Below are 18,981 nucleotides of genomic sequence, written 5' to 3'. Positions count from 1 at the left end.
AACTTGTGAGATATGCTAAATATGAAAGGAATAATTATGGTGATCGAGATATAAGAGATTTTAGATTAAAAGTGAATATTCCTTATTTTAATGAGAGTCTAAATATTGAAGAATTTTTAGATTGGATTGTAGACATAGATAGATTTTTCAAATATATGGAGATTGCAAAAGGAAAAAAAGTGTGACTTGTCACCTACAGATTAAAAGGTGGAGCTTCTGCATGGTGAGAAATGTTATAGTCTAGAAAAAATCGTGAACGGAAAGCTCTAGTTAGAAGTTGGTATAGGATGAAGTAGCTGTTACAGAAGGATTTTTTTCCTCCTAATTACTAGCAAATTTTTTTCCTAAAGTACCAGATATGCCATCAAGGTCAGAAAACTGTACATGAGTATACTGGTGAATTTATGAAATACACAGAGAGGAATAACCTGAGGGAGACCAAAGTGCAATAAGTTGCTAGGTATCTTGAAGGGTTGAAGCCGGTCATCAAAGATAAGATAGGGGTACATGTGTTGCGAAATTTATCTGAAGCACAAAATATTGCTTTAAAGGTTGAATTGATGTTGTAGGAAAAGAACAAACCTGATTATTCTCACAAGAGTTATAACAGGGATAATTATAGAGCATCAACGACAAGAATAAATCAGTTCATGATAATTCTGCATGCAATGATCCATATAGGGAGGAATTCTTGTACTCAAATATACAAGTTAACTTGATATTGAGATTTATTTCATGTGGAGGGGAATGACATAGATTGATGATAAGTGATTTTAGTATTTTCTTATTTAGTTAGGAATCTTATTACGAATTATAGGAATAATAGAATTTTTCTTTTTATTTTCTTATTTAGTTAGGAGTCTTGTATTCTAAGAAAGTCTAGGGTAAAATACTCTTTTATTTTAATTTACTTTACGTGCACTCTAAGTTTAGGTCAAATAGGATTAGGCTAAATAACATCCTTAGGCTTAGTTATTAGATAACTTATTTCTTTTGAATTATTGAATAATATTATATTTTCTCTCAAATTTTGGAGTGTAAGTTTCTACTTTTGAAACTTAGCTATCAACCTTAAAGGCTCTGTCAAGTGCTAGTCTTTGTTTTCACGCTAACTTGCTGTGTCAAAGAGTCATAAAATTATAATTGTATACCTGTTTGATTCGTTACGTAGCCATTTCTTGTTACGGAATACTAGAGAACTATTGATAGATACTAGATCTTCCTCTTCACTTTTTTTGTTTTTTGTGGCTTACAATAGGTAGAAACTGTTTGTTATAAGTGAAAAGGGCACTTAGCTAAATATATAAATAATAAATTCTAGTAGAAGCCTCTCTGTTAAAAGCTTACTGGGCCAAGGCTTACACAACTGCTAAACCACATTGACCAAATATGACGTGCAAAACCCATCATCAACAGATCACTTTAATATTAATTGGGCTCTCATGTTTTGTTTTACAACAAGACTAAATTATCAATTTGTTTTATTAAGCCGAAATTATCAATTAGTAGTAGTCTATAGAATAGAAAATTCTAGCACATCATTCATACCAAACATAGAAAAAAAAAACCCTTTTCATCTCTTTCTAAACATAGTACATATGAATCACAATATGCTAATAGTCTAAATTATTGAAGTAGTGAAAATAAAATCTCATATTTGTTAAATTAAGTGTAATACCCCTAATTGCGATAATGATGTATAAAGAGTGTGCTTGCCCAAATTGAGATGTTAATGAAACATACGTGGAATTTGAGTATGTGCATATAGTACAATAGAGCATGCTTATGTGTTTTCAAAAGACTTTAAATAATGTATTGATATGCATGAGGCTATATGTTGTCAATATGGACCATGTTTGTTGAGTTTAGATATATGATATGAGTGGATATGGATTAAGAAACCTTAAGAATAGAGTCAATAGCCTAAAAATGTTGAAGTTTCATGTTTCGGGCATAAATTATCAATAAATGTTCTACATCTATCAATAGATTTAAGTCAATACGTAAAATTTCAATAAACTGAAGAACATCTATCAATAGATTTATGCTAACCATCGATAGATGTCTACACTTGAACAAAAAAAAAAGGCAACTGAAGGGTAACTATCGATAAATGTACGGAGATTATCAATAGATGTTCACCCGTGAGTTAAAAGGAAGCATTCGAAACACAATTTATCGATAGATCTACAAAAACTATCAATAGATAGCCAACTATAAGTAATGCAAGGCAATTGAGACACAATTTATCAATAGATTTGCGAAAACCATCGATAAATAACAACATGAGAAGAATGTGAAAGTGTCCAATAAGCCATCTATCGATAAACTCGATAAATCTATCAATAGATGAGGGATGAAATGTTAAGAATTGTGAAGGATCTATCGATAGATGCATGTCGTCCATCGATAGATACATGTAAAATTGCAAAAATAAAAGGAATTCTTAAACATTCCGCCCATTTGAAAGAAAAAGAGCAAAACTCCTCATCTGTTGCCAATTGAGACCTCAAGTTCTTCAAGGAAGATTGGATCTAATTTGAGGTGTTTAAAAGCTTAGAAAATGATTAAAGAGGTAAGAGTAAGCTTTTTAACTATTTAGTTTTTGAATAAATCGGTTATTAAATGAGGATTGTTTATGGTTCCAGGTCAATGGACTTTCCCCTTGAGTTGTTGGATTCTTGGAGTCCTTGGAGGATTTAAATCAGCTATAAGATAAGGTTTTAACAACCTAAAGTGTTGGATACTTAAAAAAAAGTATAAATTATGAGTTGGTAGTTAGACCTAGAGTTTAGTTGAATCATCAAATGTTGGAAATGTTTTGAAACTAAGAGTTTAGCTCTTATATTCTTGATAGTGGAAAAATTAAGCTTCAAAGATTGCTATTAAGCTGAAATTTAACTAGCTTTGGAAGCTACAAGCGATTGGTGAGTTGTATTGACAATTCTAGGTGAGTGGGATTATTATTGTACATTGAGTAAATGCATGTAATGCATCACACATGTATATGTGGTGCCATGGGACATAAGTGAGTCATAGTTGATAAGCTAAACTTGTGCATATTGCATGAGCCACTCTGGTGATTGAGCTTGACTATGACTATGTTGGTTGAATTGCTTACTCATTACACAAGCCAATTGCTTAGTGTCTTAGTTTGGTAGTAGTAATGTTATTATGTATGATTGTCTTCCACTAATTGTGATGGCTTTGGTTTGTTGCTTTTATATATGTATATGTGATATTGTTGGTTAAGTAAATAACTATTGGACACGCCAAAGTGCGTATGATTTCCATTCGATGAGCATGTTTCAAATGATCATATGGTCTAGCTAAAAGGTGTCATGAGCCCTGAGGTCTTGTTTATTGTCAGTGGCTTCAACTTTAAACGAGTCTTGTTTACCTGAGAGGACCCTTCTCTTGTTATAATCTCAATGATAGCTCATGACGACGTGAAAACTATAGATAATTATGTGCCACACTAGTATATTCTGATGAATCGTGATAAATGTGGTAAGTGTGTGATAACTGCTAGATTATGTTTAGCAAAAGGTAAGCTGTTCATTGAGCAAGTGTATGCTCCAAAAGGTGTATGAAATAATTCGTCTATGATATTATAATCTGCATATCTTGATATAACTGGTTATGTATATTGATTATTGCCCACCCATTAAGTTAATGAGAACTCACCCCAATGTCTTATTCCCATGTGCAGATTAGTAGCTTTGGGGATTCTTGTGCGACAAAAAAAGTGGTTAGTGTCAGTCAGATTATCAACATTTTTGGCATCTGGTAAGAACTATGCTTTACGAGTCCACTTTACTGGTTATGACATATATGTGTGGGTTGGCTATGTTGCTTCATAATTGTGAATTGTTTTATATGGGCATGGACCCATTATGATAGCCAATGTATGGCTCTTGTTATACTACAAGATTGTACTCTTATTGAATAAGATGTTGTGAGCAATTTGTTATGGATGTACATTGAGCTTATGCTATATAAATGTGCCATTTGAGCTCTATGAATTGATGTTAACATCTACTTGTCTGCCCTCTTAACTCGGGTCTCGCAGGTTCTATTTGCTTGTCACGACCTAAATTCGAGACATGACCGATGCAAGGGTATTGATGGAAATTACCCTCTTAACTCATGCAAGCTTAAAGAGTAATTAAATCAGGTATTCATATGCATAACAACATAAACTTGATTAATTACACACAAGAAAATTTATCAATCATCCTATATGCTTATGTGCTTAGAATGCGAAAGCAAATAAACAAAAATCTAGATCATCGACCATCTTGTGGCGGATACATACCATAAGTCAACCCATGGCAACAATTCAGAGTACTAATTATTACATTACATAAACAAGGTCATAACTTATAACAATTTAAAATATAAAGACAAACTTGACTAGTGGAGTTTGACACAAATGAAAGGGCTAATGTCTACTTGATGCCATGACAATCATCTATTAAACGAACCGTAAAAGACCACTCCTCCCAAATAGATAGAAAAAAAAAAACAAGGGTAATAACGTAAGTCACAAAAACTCTATGAATAGATACGGGGAAGGGGAACAAGCAATAGGGAAGAGTATTTTAAAAAAATTCACATTCAAAAATATGCAAATAGACAATTATCAATATTTGCAAAACCCACATTATTAGGAATAATCATAAGCCGAGCCTCGTTCACCCAAGCGTAGTCACTTGACAGTTTCGCTTATCTAACGTGTCAAATAACCTTATGGTCAACAACTCGATCAAACCCACAGTTTTTGAGTCCGTTATCTTTCCAACAATATCAAGAAACATATGTCCACAACCTTCGTAGATCGTTATCTTCCACTTGGCACATGGGTAGCACAATCACTTTTTTATAAAACATTATTTAGGAAATAGTTCATAAACTTTCAAAGAAAGTTTTTGAAAGTTTATGGAGTTTAGAAATCAAGTCAAAGTTTAACTAAAACATAATTTCCAGAGTGTTTGACACAAAAGTTTTGGTTATCAAAGTTTTACTTTTAAGAACAAACACGTCTTCTCTTTAGATAAGCTTTTGAAAACACTTATGCACTGAAATAAGCTAGATCTATCGATAGATCGAGCTATCGATAGATAGCTTCATCTATTGATAGATTCCTCAAATCTATTAATAAGTAGAAAACAAAGAGCAATTTTGAAGGTTTTGTGTTGTATCTATCGATACTTTAACAATAAGTATCAATAGATAAGCTATAGAGAACAAAAATTTAGCTTAGAACTCACCACTAAGACCTCAAACAAGTCTATAAATCAACCATAGACAAATAAACTGTTAGTATGAGCCCTATAAGCCAATCTGTGGTTGTATGAGAATTGTAATTTTGATATATTTATGTATGACATTTTGTTATTCATAATAACATTGAGGTAATTCTTTATCCATATGGTAATTCTTTATCCATAAGTTTATGATTTAATTACTTTTTGTACTTATGTAGATAAAACCCATGGAACTATATACGCCTTGCAAAGGAATTGTATTGGATACAAATATGAGATCCTTATGCATCAAAGCATTGTTCATAAAGTTCTTGATCATTGTATTATTGAGACGGGGCATCAATAATGCTAAAAATCAACACATGTTGTATTCTTTATGTGGCATCCCCCTCAGGGCCCACTCCAAGGTATTGTGTGGTCTAGGTCTGTTCTGTGTGCCCCGCTGCAGCAGTTCTGGCACATGAACCTTTTCGATCTCGCAGATCGAACCCAAGACCTTTTGCTCCCCCCAAAGGGAACGCCTTTAACCATTTCAGCCTCGAAGGGGATGCCACACTTTACTTGTGAAGTAAGCAACCACTCTCATGGGTTGAAGTATTGAGATATTTAGAACTAGTATGTGGGTACTTGCCATGGGAGAGCAAGTTCATTGAACATGACTCACCATAAGAAGTGTATTTGGTACCTCACTCAAGTGTCTATGCAATACTTGTCATGTGTCAGTTGTGTAACTACTTCCTAAACTTAAGACACCATGTTGTCTTGTATGTGAAGTACTATGCTTTGATTTCATCTTTACGGGTGCCTAAATAAGGATGCCAAAACAAGATGTTTTTAGGTATTGTATGAAGCGTATGAAGGCAAATGAGTGATCAAGATAAGAATCATCACCCTAAGTGATTCTAGAGGACATATCTCATTAGTTCTTAGTTGACGTAAGTCTTCCAAAAGCTAATGATCTAATTGTAAGAACAAATATGGAGGTCAATAAGAGTAGGCACTGCACCAAGCTCTTATCATCTTTGGGATATATGATAAGGAAATGAATTGCACTGATAAACTGTACACTGAAAGGTTGTCAAGAATCCTTTGACTCTCCTAACAATTGGATGGTCATGATGCATTGTTAGATTATCTTTCTAGGATGTTGTTTTTATTTGTTATTATGAGCTAAATTATCTTTTTAGGATTGTGGTGGCTTTTAACATGTTGTTTGAATATTAGTTTCTTTTTTATTTATCATATATGGGTGTAGTTTTGCTTATTCAAATCTATTCTTAATGCTTTTGATTACTTGGCTAACAATTAAGTAATTTGTGAATTTAATTGAGACTCAGCAGATAGATTTTAGATTGCACTAAGGTTTGAATAGTGTATGTTCACGCCATTTAGGTGATCTGATTCACGATTCGGGTAGACATATGTCAATTGCCATACATAGTCACATTAGGACACTTGCTTAATAAACTTAATTTAATTGATTCCTATAGACATATAGTGAACTAATTAAGTTACGTATTTGTACAAGCAACTCGACGGAGACTTGTCCGTAGCTTTGGCTTCTAGGTTAGTAAAACCACCTAGGAAAGATAAATAACAAGAAAAACTGGTATCAAATAAAATGTTGAATGAACCCATAATCCTAGGTCTTTAATGTATTGATTTTCTCAACTTATCTAGTTTGTTAGTTTATTTAGTGTTGATTTTTTAATTATTTTAAATTAGTTTTTCTTCAATTTTTGGATTACTTAAATAAGATTAATTTGTTTTATAATTTTAGTAATTGGTGAAATTATAGGAACAAATCTCCATTGGAACGATACTCTATTTCATCACTATATTACTTGTTCGATACGTATACTTACGTGTGCAAAATCGACAACAAGTTTTTAGCGTCGTTGTTGGGGATTTTGTTTTCTTTGTTATTTGCTAATATTAAAATTTTTCATATTAGTCTCAATTTAAGTTTTATTTCTTTGTTTGGCAATTGTGTTCAGCTGTTGTATGAGAATAGCAAACAGCTTAGAGACTATCCCGTGTAATCTAGGAATTGAGAGAATATTTCACAAACTCTGACAAGAAAATCAGCAAGGTGTTGCTCTAATAAATACAATGGCTGATCAACAGAGTGGACAGCAAATCCAAGAGCACGTAGTAGCTGTAATCGTTGCTTAAGGGATTATGCTGTTCCTTTGGTACGAAGGATTCGATCGACCATTCGAAGGCTAGCTATTCAAGCAAATAATTTTGAAATCAAGCCAGCTATCATCATCATGATTCAAACATCGGTTCAGTTTTGGGGTCTTCCAAGTGATGATCCAAATGGTCATATATCAAACTTCTTGGAGATTTGTGACACGTTCAAGCACAATGGTGTGACAGATGATGCAATTCGATTGAGGCTTTTTCCCTTCTCCTTTAGAGATAAAGCTAAGGCTTAGCTAAATGCACTCCTTACTGGCTCCATAACAACATGGGATGATCTGGCTCAGAAATTTCTTGCCAAATTCTTCCCTTCGGCTAAGATAGCAGAAATGCGGAATGACATCGCATCATTCATGCAACAAGATTCGGAATCATTGTATGAACCCTGCTTTCTAGGCCAAGATTATCAAATATTTTATAACAAAAAAAAAAAGAAAGAGAACATGGATAATGGTTCGTAGAAATTTAAAAAAGAAAAATCTATAGAAACTATGAACATATGAGTGAATAGAATAATAATGAAAGAAATAAACTAATAATAAGAATAATAAAGAAGAGAAAAAAAATATAATAAATAAAAAATATATTTATATTAATTATTAAATAAAAAATTATTTTGAAAAATATTAAAAGAAAAAATATATAGAAAAATAAAAAATTTAAAATTTTTGAAGGACCACGGTCCCCATAGTCCTATATATTAAGCTTCACCCTTACAATCAATCACTCTTGCAATTGCAATTGATCAACGTCTTATCATAATTAAGCTTTAATTTTTTTTGAACATTCTTTCAATGTAGTGCAATTGTAATAAAGTAATATCATTTTCCTTCCAAAATATTTTAATTTTTAAAATAAAATTTGCTACACTCATATATATATATATATATATATATATATAATAANATATATATATATATATATATATATATATAAATATATTTCATATGAAATGGTGTCTCACATTATTATTGTTAAAAATATCCAACACCGTTTATACGTGTGAGATATAGATGTGAGTTAAAACTTTTGAGGGAAAACAAGAGTTTCTATTTAAAATTTTGAGATGTAATCGGCTAGTTAAAAGTCTTATACAAAATGAAAGGCAATCTTAATTTGGGCGTGGGTTTACCCTAAAATAACATGAAAATCGTAAAAAACCAGAGATAGATTTAATTGAAGTACCACCAGCAAAACAAATTAATTAAAGCCACTAATTCTATATCTTTATAGCGTAACAGTAGGTTTTGTCCCCGTCCTATCTCAACTCCTATAAATAGCGAACGACGCAAAATGATCGAACTGTTTAAACATCTGACAAAATTAGAGCAGGGGGAGAGAGAGGAAAAAAAACAGAAGGGAAGAAAGAAAATGGAGGTGGAGAGAGTGCAAGGCATTGCTAATTTTTCCACAGAAACAATCCCGGAAGAGTTCATTCGGTCGACGAATGAGCAGCCAGGGCTCACAACGGTTCAGGGGACCGTGCTGGAGGTCCCGGTCATCGATCTCAGCGACCCTGATGAAAAAAAGATGCTCGAAGCCATTATAGACGCGAGCCGTAATTGGGGGATATTCCAGGTTGTGAATCATGGCATCCCTGATGAGGTCATAAGGAAGCTGCAAGAGGCTGGCAAGGTTTTCTTTGAGCTCCCGCAAGAGGAAAAGGAGCTTTACGCCAAGCCTCCTGGATCTCAAAGCATCGAAGGGTATGGAACTAAGCTTCAAAAAGAACTGCAAGGGAAGAAAGCTTGGGTTGATCATCTATTCCACAAGATATGGCCTCCTCGTGAAATTAACTATCAGTTTTGGCCTAAAAATCCACCTTCTTACAGGTCTGGTAATCCGCATGTATCTTCCTTTACGCATGCATGGCGTTATATTATTAAACATATTTTCTCTTCTTTCATTTCCCTTTGACATTTCCGTTTTCTTTCTTGGCTATTTTTGGCATTTAGTGTATGTTTGGCATAATTTTTTTTCAGTTTATTTATCTTTTAAAAGATAAAATCAAGTCAAACATGATTTTTTGAAAAACTCTTAATAAAAAGTAACTTTTTTTAAGAACAAAATTTTAAAAAAAAACTTTAAACTTTTTTTTTTTAAATATAAGAAAATTTTTATTTTTATTCCAAAAAATTCTCATTTATTAAAAATAATTACAATATTACCCTCTAAAAAATACATTTTATGATAATTTTAATAAAAATTATAACTTATAAAAAAAACTTATAAAAAGAAATTTATCAAATAATTTTAATTTAATTTTAAAAGTTATTATTTTTCATAAGAGTTTCATAATAGTTTTTAAGTTAGAAAAAAATCAAACCAAGCAAACTCTTAATAACTTTAACTCCGCAAGCAATCTATTTTGCTAGGGACTTGTACGGCACAGCAAGAACCGATTAATTAAATAAGACAATGAAATCCATGAATGTAGATTATAGTATATTTCATTTTTTTGTCCCACAACTTTCTTATCAATATTTTCTATTAATTCAAGCAGATTTTATATATATACATATTATTTATAGTAAGTATTTTTTTATTTAAAAAAATTCAAATCTTATTTTTATTTTCTAAGTAAAGAATTATATATCAATTACAAAGAGATTCAAATTTTATTTTTTCAATAAAGAGATATTAAATGTTTAATAAAAAATAATTTTGATTATTTTTTATTGTCTACTAATTGTAAAAAAAAAAAGAAAAAAAACTATGAGGTCTAATCGCAGTGCATGGGAAATAGTTGCTCCGCTAAATGATGGCGGACAAGATAACTATGTAAAAAACGAAATGACATGATTCTTATTTGTTTGTTTTCCTTTTGTTTTCTTCTAAAAAAAAGAATTTTTAGTGCAATTTATTAATTAAGATTTAAAAAAAAAACCTTAAATTAAGATAATAATCATGCACTTTATCTTTTATTAATATATTCTTTTCCACCTATTGTGGTAGAGTTTAAAAGCTGTACAACTTTCAATTTTAAATTTCAATGTCAACATCATAAACCGTATTTTGTGCACAAACAAATGGCATATTTGGGATCTTTACATTTTCTGGCTCCTCTATTAATGGCAGAGAGGCAAACGAAGAATACACAAAGCACATGCATGGGGTGGTAGACAAACTGTTTAGATGCCTTTCAGTAGGCTTAGGGCTGGAAGGGCATGAGTTGAAGGAGGCCGTGGGCGGTGAGAACTTGGTCTACCTTCTCAAGATCAACTACTATCCGCCGTGCCCACGGCCCGACCTGGCTCTCGGAGTGCCGTCTCACACCGACATGTCCTCCCTCACCATACTGGTTCCCAATGACGTGCAGGGCCTCCAAGCTAATAGAGATGGCCATTGGTATGATGTCAAATACATCCCTAACGCCCTCGTTATTCACATTGGTGATCAAGTCGAGGTATGTTTTAGTAATTTTTCAACTTTACTCTTTCAATTCATAATACATACGTATTTAGATGTGTCTTTCTCGTGTACAAGCATATATAGATAAATTTCTACAGTAATTATAACGGATCCAGAATACTTATGACTAGTGAAAAAAGATTTACGGAGAAGACATAACTAATTAATTAAACAATTTTTCGTTACATAATTTTCTTAAATTTTCTAATGAAAATATGATTTAAATAAATAAAAAATTGTTGCCTTGAGATAGTGTGAAATCCTATTAAGTCAATAATTTTAATCATGTGGTTTATTATACAAATCTAATGTACAAGTTAAAATAGTTATATGGCATTTGGTTTCATTGTAATTGCATTTATTTAGACTGTTGATGTAATAGTAACAAAAGGCAATGTCACATTTCAAGAACGTGAAAGACAGACTAAAAGGTCGTAGAAAGCAGGGAGGCAATGATGATAATTAAAGAATAGTACGTAGATCCGGTTTTGGACGGAGAAAGGATGCAGGCGAAGCCACTTCTTACTCACGAGAAATAGTAGGAAGAAAAGTCAATCACCCTTTAATAAAAAAAATTATATATTTTTTCTAAAATTTCATTACAACTAAGACGTGTGGCTGATACTTGCACCGAACGGTTGGTCCATGCAATTTAAATGAGATATTATTAAGAATTAATTGATGTGATTATTAAAAAAAGCAGGGTATAATTCTTGTCAAATCTTCAAAATCATCCCCGACAACTGAATTTGCTTTTATTTTTGGTTTGGCAGATTGCGAGCAATGGCATGTATAGGAGTGTACTTCACAGAACCACAGTGAACAAAGAGCAAACAAGGATTTCATGGCCAGTGTTCTTGGAGCCACCATCAGACTTAGAAGTAGGACCTCACCCTAAGCTCGTTAATGAAGCAAATCCACCCAAATACAAAACCAAAAAGTACCGTGAATACTGTTACTGCAAGCTCAATAAGATTCCCCAGTAAGCATCTTTCACAGCAAATGCAGCTGAAGCTTCCAAGGCATTGCAGGGCAGTATCCAAGGAAATATGTCAGTATTTTGTTTAAGTTTCATTCTATGTTTGGAATAAGTTGTAGTAGCTCTATCTTCGGTCAAAGTATCCGATTATTCTCACTACTATAACATAAATATTGTGATCTAATTCTTATAATTTAATTTTAATTAGCAATGTAATTCTTGTGGTTTTACATTTGAAAACAATCGAGAACTGTTAATATTGTCAATTTTTTCAACTTTTTATTTATAATATTTTTCTTCTCATACTATTTTATAATTTATATTAAAAATTTGAATTTGGGTAGTGGTAGGTGCATTCACTTTCACATATTAAGGAAAAAGAAAAGAAAATGAACTCATTAGTTAGTACTTTTTGACCAAAAAAAAGGGGTAGATAGACAGTGGTAGGTGAATTTAGTTTAGTTAATGGCACAGGTTAAATCTACAAAAGGACAAAAGAAAAGTTGATCAACAATTTCTTTTCTTTGCTTTTACCCTCTTCGTCTCCTCTTTTACGAGATTTAAGGCTTCTGAGAGAGGGATATACGAATATTCCCAACAGAAAAAAAAAGGACATAACTGGCTCTCTCTGGTAAGAAAGCTCAAAATGCCAGAACTTCAGAGCAGCAATGGAGCCTACATATCATGTTCTCCAGTGGTACTAATCAAGGTATCGGGCCCAAAGCAACGAATGTTGATGTATATCATGATCTGTAGTACTAGTTGAGTATGGCATCAGGCTTAAGAGACAATGCTGATGTACAGCCAGAACTTGTCATGGCAGGTGTTTGTTTGTACGAACAAAGAAAATTTCCCCTTTGCATCAACTCTGACATCCAAGACTCCAAGTGTAATCAGCCCGTAGAAGCATTGATAGCGGGCCTCAAATTCTATGTAAATCCTTTTGTCCAAGCAGGTACATTGTAAATCAGAATCCCCAAACCAAATGAAACCCCCGTGGTAATTAAGGCATAAGCATAAGCTCTCCAAGGGTGCTTGCTTTCTCTCATTGCATTGAACTCAGCAATGAAGGTAGAAACTGTACTCAGACAACCCAGAAATCCTAACTGTATCCCTGTTGAAACAGTGTCAAAGTTCTTGGTGTTTACCTGCACCGCACCACTCTAACGTCATAACAATTTTTTTAAGTAACAGTTACTATATGTCATGCTCATAGAACAATTATTCTCAAGAAAACAATTATTACTTTATTAGTTCATGTCATGCTCAGATTTTCTTGAAAAAGAAGAATGTTACTATAGTCAGGTAAAAAGCATGGGTGCATAATTATTTGGCAGATGAGGATATGCTTTGAGCCAGCATAAGAATATTTCATGATTCAGATAATGAGCCATCCATATGCCATTAAAATGGAAGCCTACACCAATGTGCATGCATGCAGATGCAAAAAACTAAGGTTGGCAGATTGAGAATCAAAAAGTACGGACAGAAACCATTCAATGCAATCTTACCGTCCTTTTCACTGTGGACAGCGCTGCCATTACACAAGCAGCAAAAACATTGGCAATCAAAGTCCCAAATGGAAGCCATCTCAGAATCCCAGACTTTCCTAACCCACATCCATTAAGTCGAGCTAAGAACCACCTGATCCACACTCCCAGGGGTCCAACTAAGCAAGCCAGCCACAGCTGAGCTCCACTGCTACCACTGCCAAATTCCTCCTTGAGCAGTGCTCCACTCACACTCAATATAACACCTAGAACTAACAATAACACCACCATTGCAGCCAACTGACGTCTGCAGCTGTCGAGCCTCCAATTACTACTAATGTTAGGGACTTCTTTTGTGCTTGTGTTCAGCCTTTTGAGAATCCACCTGAAACCCTTGGCTGTCTCTATCCCAAAAATGATGGAGTAAGCTGCAAGAAACAAGCCTGGAAAAAACGATAATGAAAAAAGAAAAAAGATTCAATTTTTCTAGACTGTTTGAGCCAAGAGAAGACTTTTTCTTTCCCATTAGTTTTTGAATAGGCAAACCAAAAGTACTTGCTATTCATAAGCAGCGTGTAGCACATTACCTATGAGAAACCCAAGCACAGCTTGCACCCAATGGCCATTTACACTTAGATCAAGCATTTTCTGATTCCAGCCACTGAAAGTCGTAAGGCTTCCCAAATAGCCAGTAGTCAATCCAATTGCCAAAATATCAGATACCTGAGATATGTCTCCTTTGAAAACAACACCCCACCATCCCATCAAGAAAGAACCGACCTGGAAGTATATGTAATTCAGTTTGCAAAAGAGCAAAAACTTGGAAGATATTCATAGTATGTGAAACAAAGAAAAATTCAAAGAACATGCAAGTTTATCTGGGAGTGCAAGAACCAAACCCCAGGCATCCAAATCCCAAATATAGATGTTCCTAACTAGGGCTGGAAACAGTTGTTCACAACTGTAACTTCCTTGGTTTACCTTTATATCATTTTAGATAACTCCCAATCAAATATCCATAATCTACTGATTAAGTTGAACTGCTTTAAGCAGTATGCCCAGTGCATGCGCCTCATAGTAGCATTCCTGAGAGTAGCTTCTATTTTAACATATCATCAATATATCATTGCCAATGTTACAAAGCACAAACTGCTCAATTAGCATAGACCAACCAAATCAAAATCTTGCGGGCATTGCAATAAACCCCAAGCTTTTACCCATGTGTATATGTGCTCACTAATGAATGTATTTTTGCATGCACGGCTTTCTCAGCGTGTATATTATCTATGTGGAGAGAGAGAGAGAGAGAGACCATATTAGAAGGAAGGTTGGGGTATACAATGGTCTGGTTGCTGGTCACACCCGAAACGCTAGGTCCAAAAAGTCTTTCCAGCAAATATCTTGTTAAAACCTGCAAAATTATCGAAAGCCAAAATTTTGCCAATAAAACATATTCTTCCTTATGTTTTGTAAAACAAAAGTTAGAATTTGCAACAAAGATATGTTTCCTTTAAATACTATATATACCATCCACATGTTTATCTCCTGACCCGCAGTTCTCATAAAAGGAAGGGTTAAAAAATTAAGATCATAATATCAGAAATTAAAATCAAGGAATGACTGAAGTGGCTCTTTTCAGGCTAAACAAAGGACCAAAACTGAGAATGCTAACCCTCACTAGTACAATAAAGGTATGGCTGCTATTGTTTTTTCCCATTTGGCCATTTTGTTAGCCCTCAGTGCCTCCATGTATGCATATAAATAATGCTGACACACACAAGATTGCTGCAAGACCAAACCCTGTTATGCTAACTTCCAATCCCAAAGATATAATGAAGACCGTTGATTTACCAAAATGGAAAAGAAAAAAAAAGATCAAAAGGTAGAGCAGGATCCAACCAAAATAACTGTATTTAGTTTTGCCGGTAACATCGCTCACATTAACAGAGGAGACCAATATTTATTGTATTGTGATGCAGCCATTTGCTGACATGGCTAAAAATTATATATCAAAATCTTGTTGATAACAATACTCAACCAATTGATACAGAAACCTGTGCCAATTCACCAATGATCTGGAAGCTAATGCCTAGTGACAAATGAACAATTCAGGAAAGAAGCGACAATTCTCAGAAAAAATCGAATAGCAGATTGCATTCTATTTAAGACATGAGAAAAAAAAAGGAAAATTTCCATTCAACTTAATAATTTCCTGTCACCAATCTAATTAATTCAAGAAGTCGAAGGTTGATTATATTACCCCAAGAATTCCAAAAACAGCCAAATGGATAAGACACGATATATACTCCAATGAGAGAGGTAGTCCTCGTTTTTCCTGCAAAAGGAAGTGTGAAGCACATAATTATAATTAACTTGCATTATCAGACTGTAATTGAAGTTTGATATACATACTATCACTGACAATCACACCAAGCAGAAACAATTAACTGAAAGCTCACTTGTCTTTCGTCCTCAGAGCACTTCAGTGGATCAATTGGAAGAGGAAATGTGATATCCTCTGGCAAAGGCGACACAAGAGAGATCGTATTTAATTCTGCTGGATGAATAACTGTCCCAGTTTCCATTGCACAATCAACAGACAAGCGGACACTACTACTCACACTGTGCCTATTGCTCTGAAGAGCCCGATCACCAATATCTCCTGCCTCAGAAACAGTCTCACTATGAATGTCATCATCAATTTGAGCGGAGACAACACTTGATATACTAAGAGAACGCTTCCTTAATGAAGATCCAAGACTGCTTGTCCTACTAAATGATCCAGTTCGTGCAGGTTCAGAGTTGTTAGTACCACGCTCCATAACCCTCCTGTCAAAAACATCAGATTTCATTCCTCTTGGTAAAGCTTCAAAAGAAGCAACAGCAAACTTGTGATGTTTATTTATAAACCAAAACAAAACATGAAACACTAGTGGTGCAGCTCTTGATGATGGTGCTGATTAGGTTAATTATACTTGCAGCGTCAGTAAAAGATTAGTATAATTGTTAAACTTTTTTTTGAAAGTATATATTTGTTAAACTAAAAAATGGTGTTTGAGAGATACGAAATATATATATATACAATCAACAAATGGTAAATTGAAAGATATCCAAATGGGACCTACTCAGACAGTTGGCTAAATACTTCAATATTGAATAGGGAGAAATTTCTTTTTCAATATAAAATCATTCGTATAACTTCCTTGCCCTTAGAAACATAAGCATCACCTAACACTGATCTAATTTCAAGATTTTCCACACTAAAATAGAGTGGCTCTACAGATAAGCAACTGAACATGTTTCAGTAATGCATGGTGTTCTTTTTTAAAATTAACAAGTACACACAAGATATGGTGAAGGCCATAACCAAATGATAGCTACATGTTATCTCTAAAAAGGGGTCTCAAGTTCCAATCCTGAGTTACCAAACACAACCAAAAGAAAAAAGGAGTTTGAGACGATGTAGCTGCAATATGCCTAAGCACTGAAGTAGAGCCACTCAAACAGAACAAAGAGCATGACAATATTTAAGTAAGGTATAATTCTGTCACATGAAAATAAACCTGATGCTGAAACTGTCATGTGCAGGTTAGTCAATTTGTTGGAAGAAAAAGGCTAGCAAGGACCAATCATATGTGGAACTACAAGGGAATCTATCAATTCAATTGTATTATTCCAATAAGCAACTAAGAAATGTATTTCCTTGCATAGCTCACGTGGGTCTAATGAAGCAGCAAATACTAATAGTTGCTTATATAATTTTCACACATTAAAAACTTATCAGAATAACTTTCAAAAAAAAAAAAAAACTTATCAGAAACCCTTGCAACACCTACTTTTTCCCTTCTTCCATTTATTCTTTGATTTTTAAGACTGTTTGAAACAAATATAACAACTAACGAAATTTAGATTTTGATAGTAATTCTTATCAATTGAAGTGGGTAGGCAACCATAAACCCAAAAAAAAAAAATTCTTTTTTGCCATTATTAACATCGACCAAAGAAAAAGTGAAGTTTCCAATAATTGAAGTGGTTATGATACAGTGAGGGAGAGAACATCATAGAAAATCAAATAAGACAAAGAAACAGAACCCACAATTCTTTTCTGTAAGCTCCCATTACATTAAAGTGGATCCCACATTTGATGAAAGGGCAATTACATTGTATTCAACAAGAAACTTTTGAGATTTAATTGGGAACAATCTTAATAGCCACAAATCAACATCCTTTTCAATAGATTTAGAGATGTGCCCTCCACTAACAGAACAAACCAAAAAAGATGAAAGAGTACATTAAATAGAACTATTATAATAAACCCAGCTTTAGTCCAATTGGGTTGCAGCTAATCTTCCTAACAATATTAAATCTTAACAGAAAAAAAAAATCTTAGAAAGGTGAAACTTTTCCAGCTTCTTTTTACACTTATATAATATAAACAATTGAGTGTAACAGCAAAAACAAAAGCCCAGATTAATAATAGAGAAACTACATGAACAACATGAAAAAGCTGATATGAAGGTGAAATTAAGAAACAAGAAAAGAAAAAGGGGTCAAATCATATCACAGCTTAAGCTAACTTTACTGCCCATTTAATTTAACAAAACGCGTTATATACTAGTAGTAGAGGAGAGAAGTGGCGTACCAAATGCTAGAAGTTGAAGTTTGAACGCCGCAAAAAACGAACAAGAGAGGACTCAGAGCAAAACAAACGCGTGAGGATTCACGAACAATACGCCAAAAAAAAAAGCTGTTGTTTAATGGAGAGTCAAAGGCTTGAAGGAAAAAAAAAAAGAATATCGTTTTTAATGGTGTGATAAGATTTGGACGTTTCGTTGGTAGGAAGGTTTTTGGGGTTAAGACTTATTAAACTGAAACGATTAAATGAAGAAGGGCGTTAATGGAGGAAAAAGGCTTCGGAGGATGGAAAAAAAAAACTGACGTGGTTTCATTTCAGACAATGAAGAAACAGAGACTTTCCATATTCCAAGGAAAAGAAGAAGAAGAAGACAGAGAGAGAGAGAGAAGCGTGAGGCTTTGGGCTGTTAGCCACTTGGTTTTTATTTGTTTGAGTTTGACTTGCTCTCTGTTTTTGAAGGTCCAGAGTACAGCGAGAAGAATCCTTTGTAGGATGTTTGGTTGAGGAAATGGCTATGGCTAAGCCATTCCTTTTTTATTCTCAAAGAATTTTGATTCCTTTGTTTGATTGAAAAATAATTTAAGAAATAATTATTTTTATGAAATAATTATTTTTTAAAATTTTTTAAATAAGAAATAACTAATATCATTCTTTTCATTATATTAACTATTTCATGATTGAATAATAAATTTAAAAATTAATAAAAATAAAAATACTCCTTACAAGTTTAAAAAATTACAACTTAATTTGTATAAATTATTATTTTTCTCTCTCTCCTCTTTCTCTCATTTGATTCTAACTTTTAATAAATATTATTTAATTATAAATAAAAATATTAATATTTAAATTATCATTTATTAATAAAATAAATTATAAATTATTCTTATTTAAAAACAAAATAAATTAAAAATAAATAAACATAATATCATTTAAATTAGATAAACAATATTAATAATTAAATCATCAATTATTAATATTTTAATAAATAAA

General features: G+C 33.2%; 2 protein-coding genes across 3 annotated transcripts; one reads left to right on the top strand and one right to left on the bottom strand.

Annotated features, from left to right (window-relative positions):
- Positions 8,800-12,081, top strand: LOC18592290 (flavonol synthase/flavanone 3-hydroxylase). The gene is made up of 3 exons (XM_007018931.2): positions 8,800-9,307; positions 10,554-10,881; positions 11,660-12,081. The coding sequence occupies exons 1-3, from the start codon at positions 8,847-8,849 to the stop codon at positions 11,870-11,872; spliced, it is 1,002 nt and encodes a 333-aa protein (XP_007018993.2). The 5' UTR covers positions 8,800-8,846; the 3' UTR covers positions 11,873-12,081.
- Positions 12,256-18,471, bottom strand: LOC18592289 (UPF0695 membrane protein C977.11/PB8B6.06c). 2 transcript variants are annotated; one of them, XM_007018929.2, is made up of 7 exons: positions 17,998-18,471; positions 15,815-16,184; positions 15,616-15,690; positions 14,668-14,766; positions 13,943-14,135; positions 13,377-13,798; positions 12,256-13,013 (listed from the first exon to the last, which is right to left on the bottom strand). In XM_007018929.2, exons 2-7 carry the CDS (start codon positions 16,175-16,177, stop codon positions 12,795-12,797), a joined length of 1,371 nt encoding a protein of 456 aa, XP_007018991.2. In that variant the 5' UTR covers positions 16,178-16,184; positions 17,998-18,471; the 3' UTR covers positions 12,256-12,794. The 2 variants fall into 2 exon arrangements, with proteins under 2 accessions (XP_007018991.2, XP_007018992.2); XM_007018930.2 differs by lacking the exon at positions 14,668-14,766.

The sequence above is a fragment of the Theobroma cacao genome, chromosome 8 (genome assembly GCF_000208745.1).
Source record: "Theobroma cacao cultivar B97-61/B2 chromosome 8, Criollo_cocoa_genome_V2, whole genome shotgun sequence".
NCBI classification, from domain to species: domain Eukaryota; kingdom Viridiplantae; phylum Streptophyta; class Magnoliopsida; order Malvales; family Malvaceae; genus Theobroma; species Theobroma cacao.
The sequence above is the reverse complement of the archived record's forward strand: the minus strand, read 5'-3'. Positions and strand labels throughout refer to the sequence as shown.

Excerpts from the sequence above, each read along its gene's own strand:
- LOC18592289 (XM_007018929.2), bottom strand. The coding sequence starts at position 16,177 with ATGGAGCGTGGTACTAACAACTCTGAACCTGCACGAACTGGATCATTT. Across the intron at positions 15,691-15,814 it reads GCTCTGAGGACGAAAGACAA|GAAAAACGAGGACTACCTCT; the intron begins GTGAGCTTTCAG and ends TTCCTTTTGCAG. Across the intron at positions 14,136-14,667 it reads CCAACCTTCCTTCTAATATG|GTCGGTTCTTTCTTGATGGG; the intron begins GTCTCTCTCTCT and ends ATATACTTCCAG.
- LOC18592290 (XM_007018931.2), top strand. The coding sequence starts at position 8,847 with ATGGAGGTGGAGAGAGTGCAAGGCATTGCTAATTTTTCCACAGAAACA. Across the intron at positions 9,308-10,553 it reads AAAAATCCACCTTCTTACAG|AGAGGCAAACGAAGAATACA; the intron begins GTCTGGTAATCC and ends TATTAATGGCAG. Across the intron at positions 10,882-11,659 it reads ACATTGGTGATCAAGTCGAG|ATTGCGAGCAATGGCATGTA; the intron begins GTATGTTTTAGT and ends TTGGTTTGGCAG.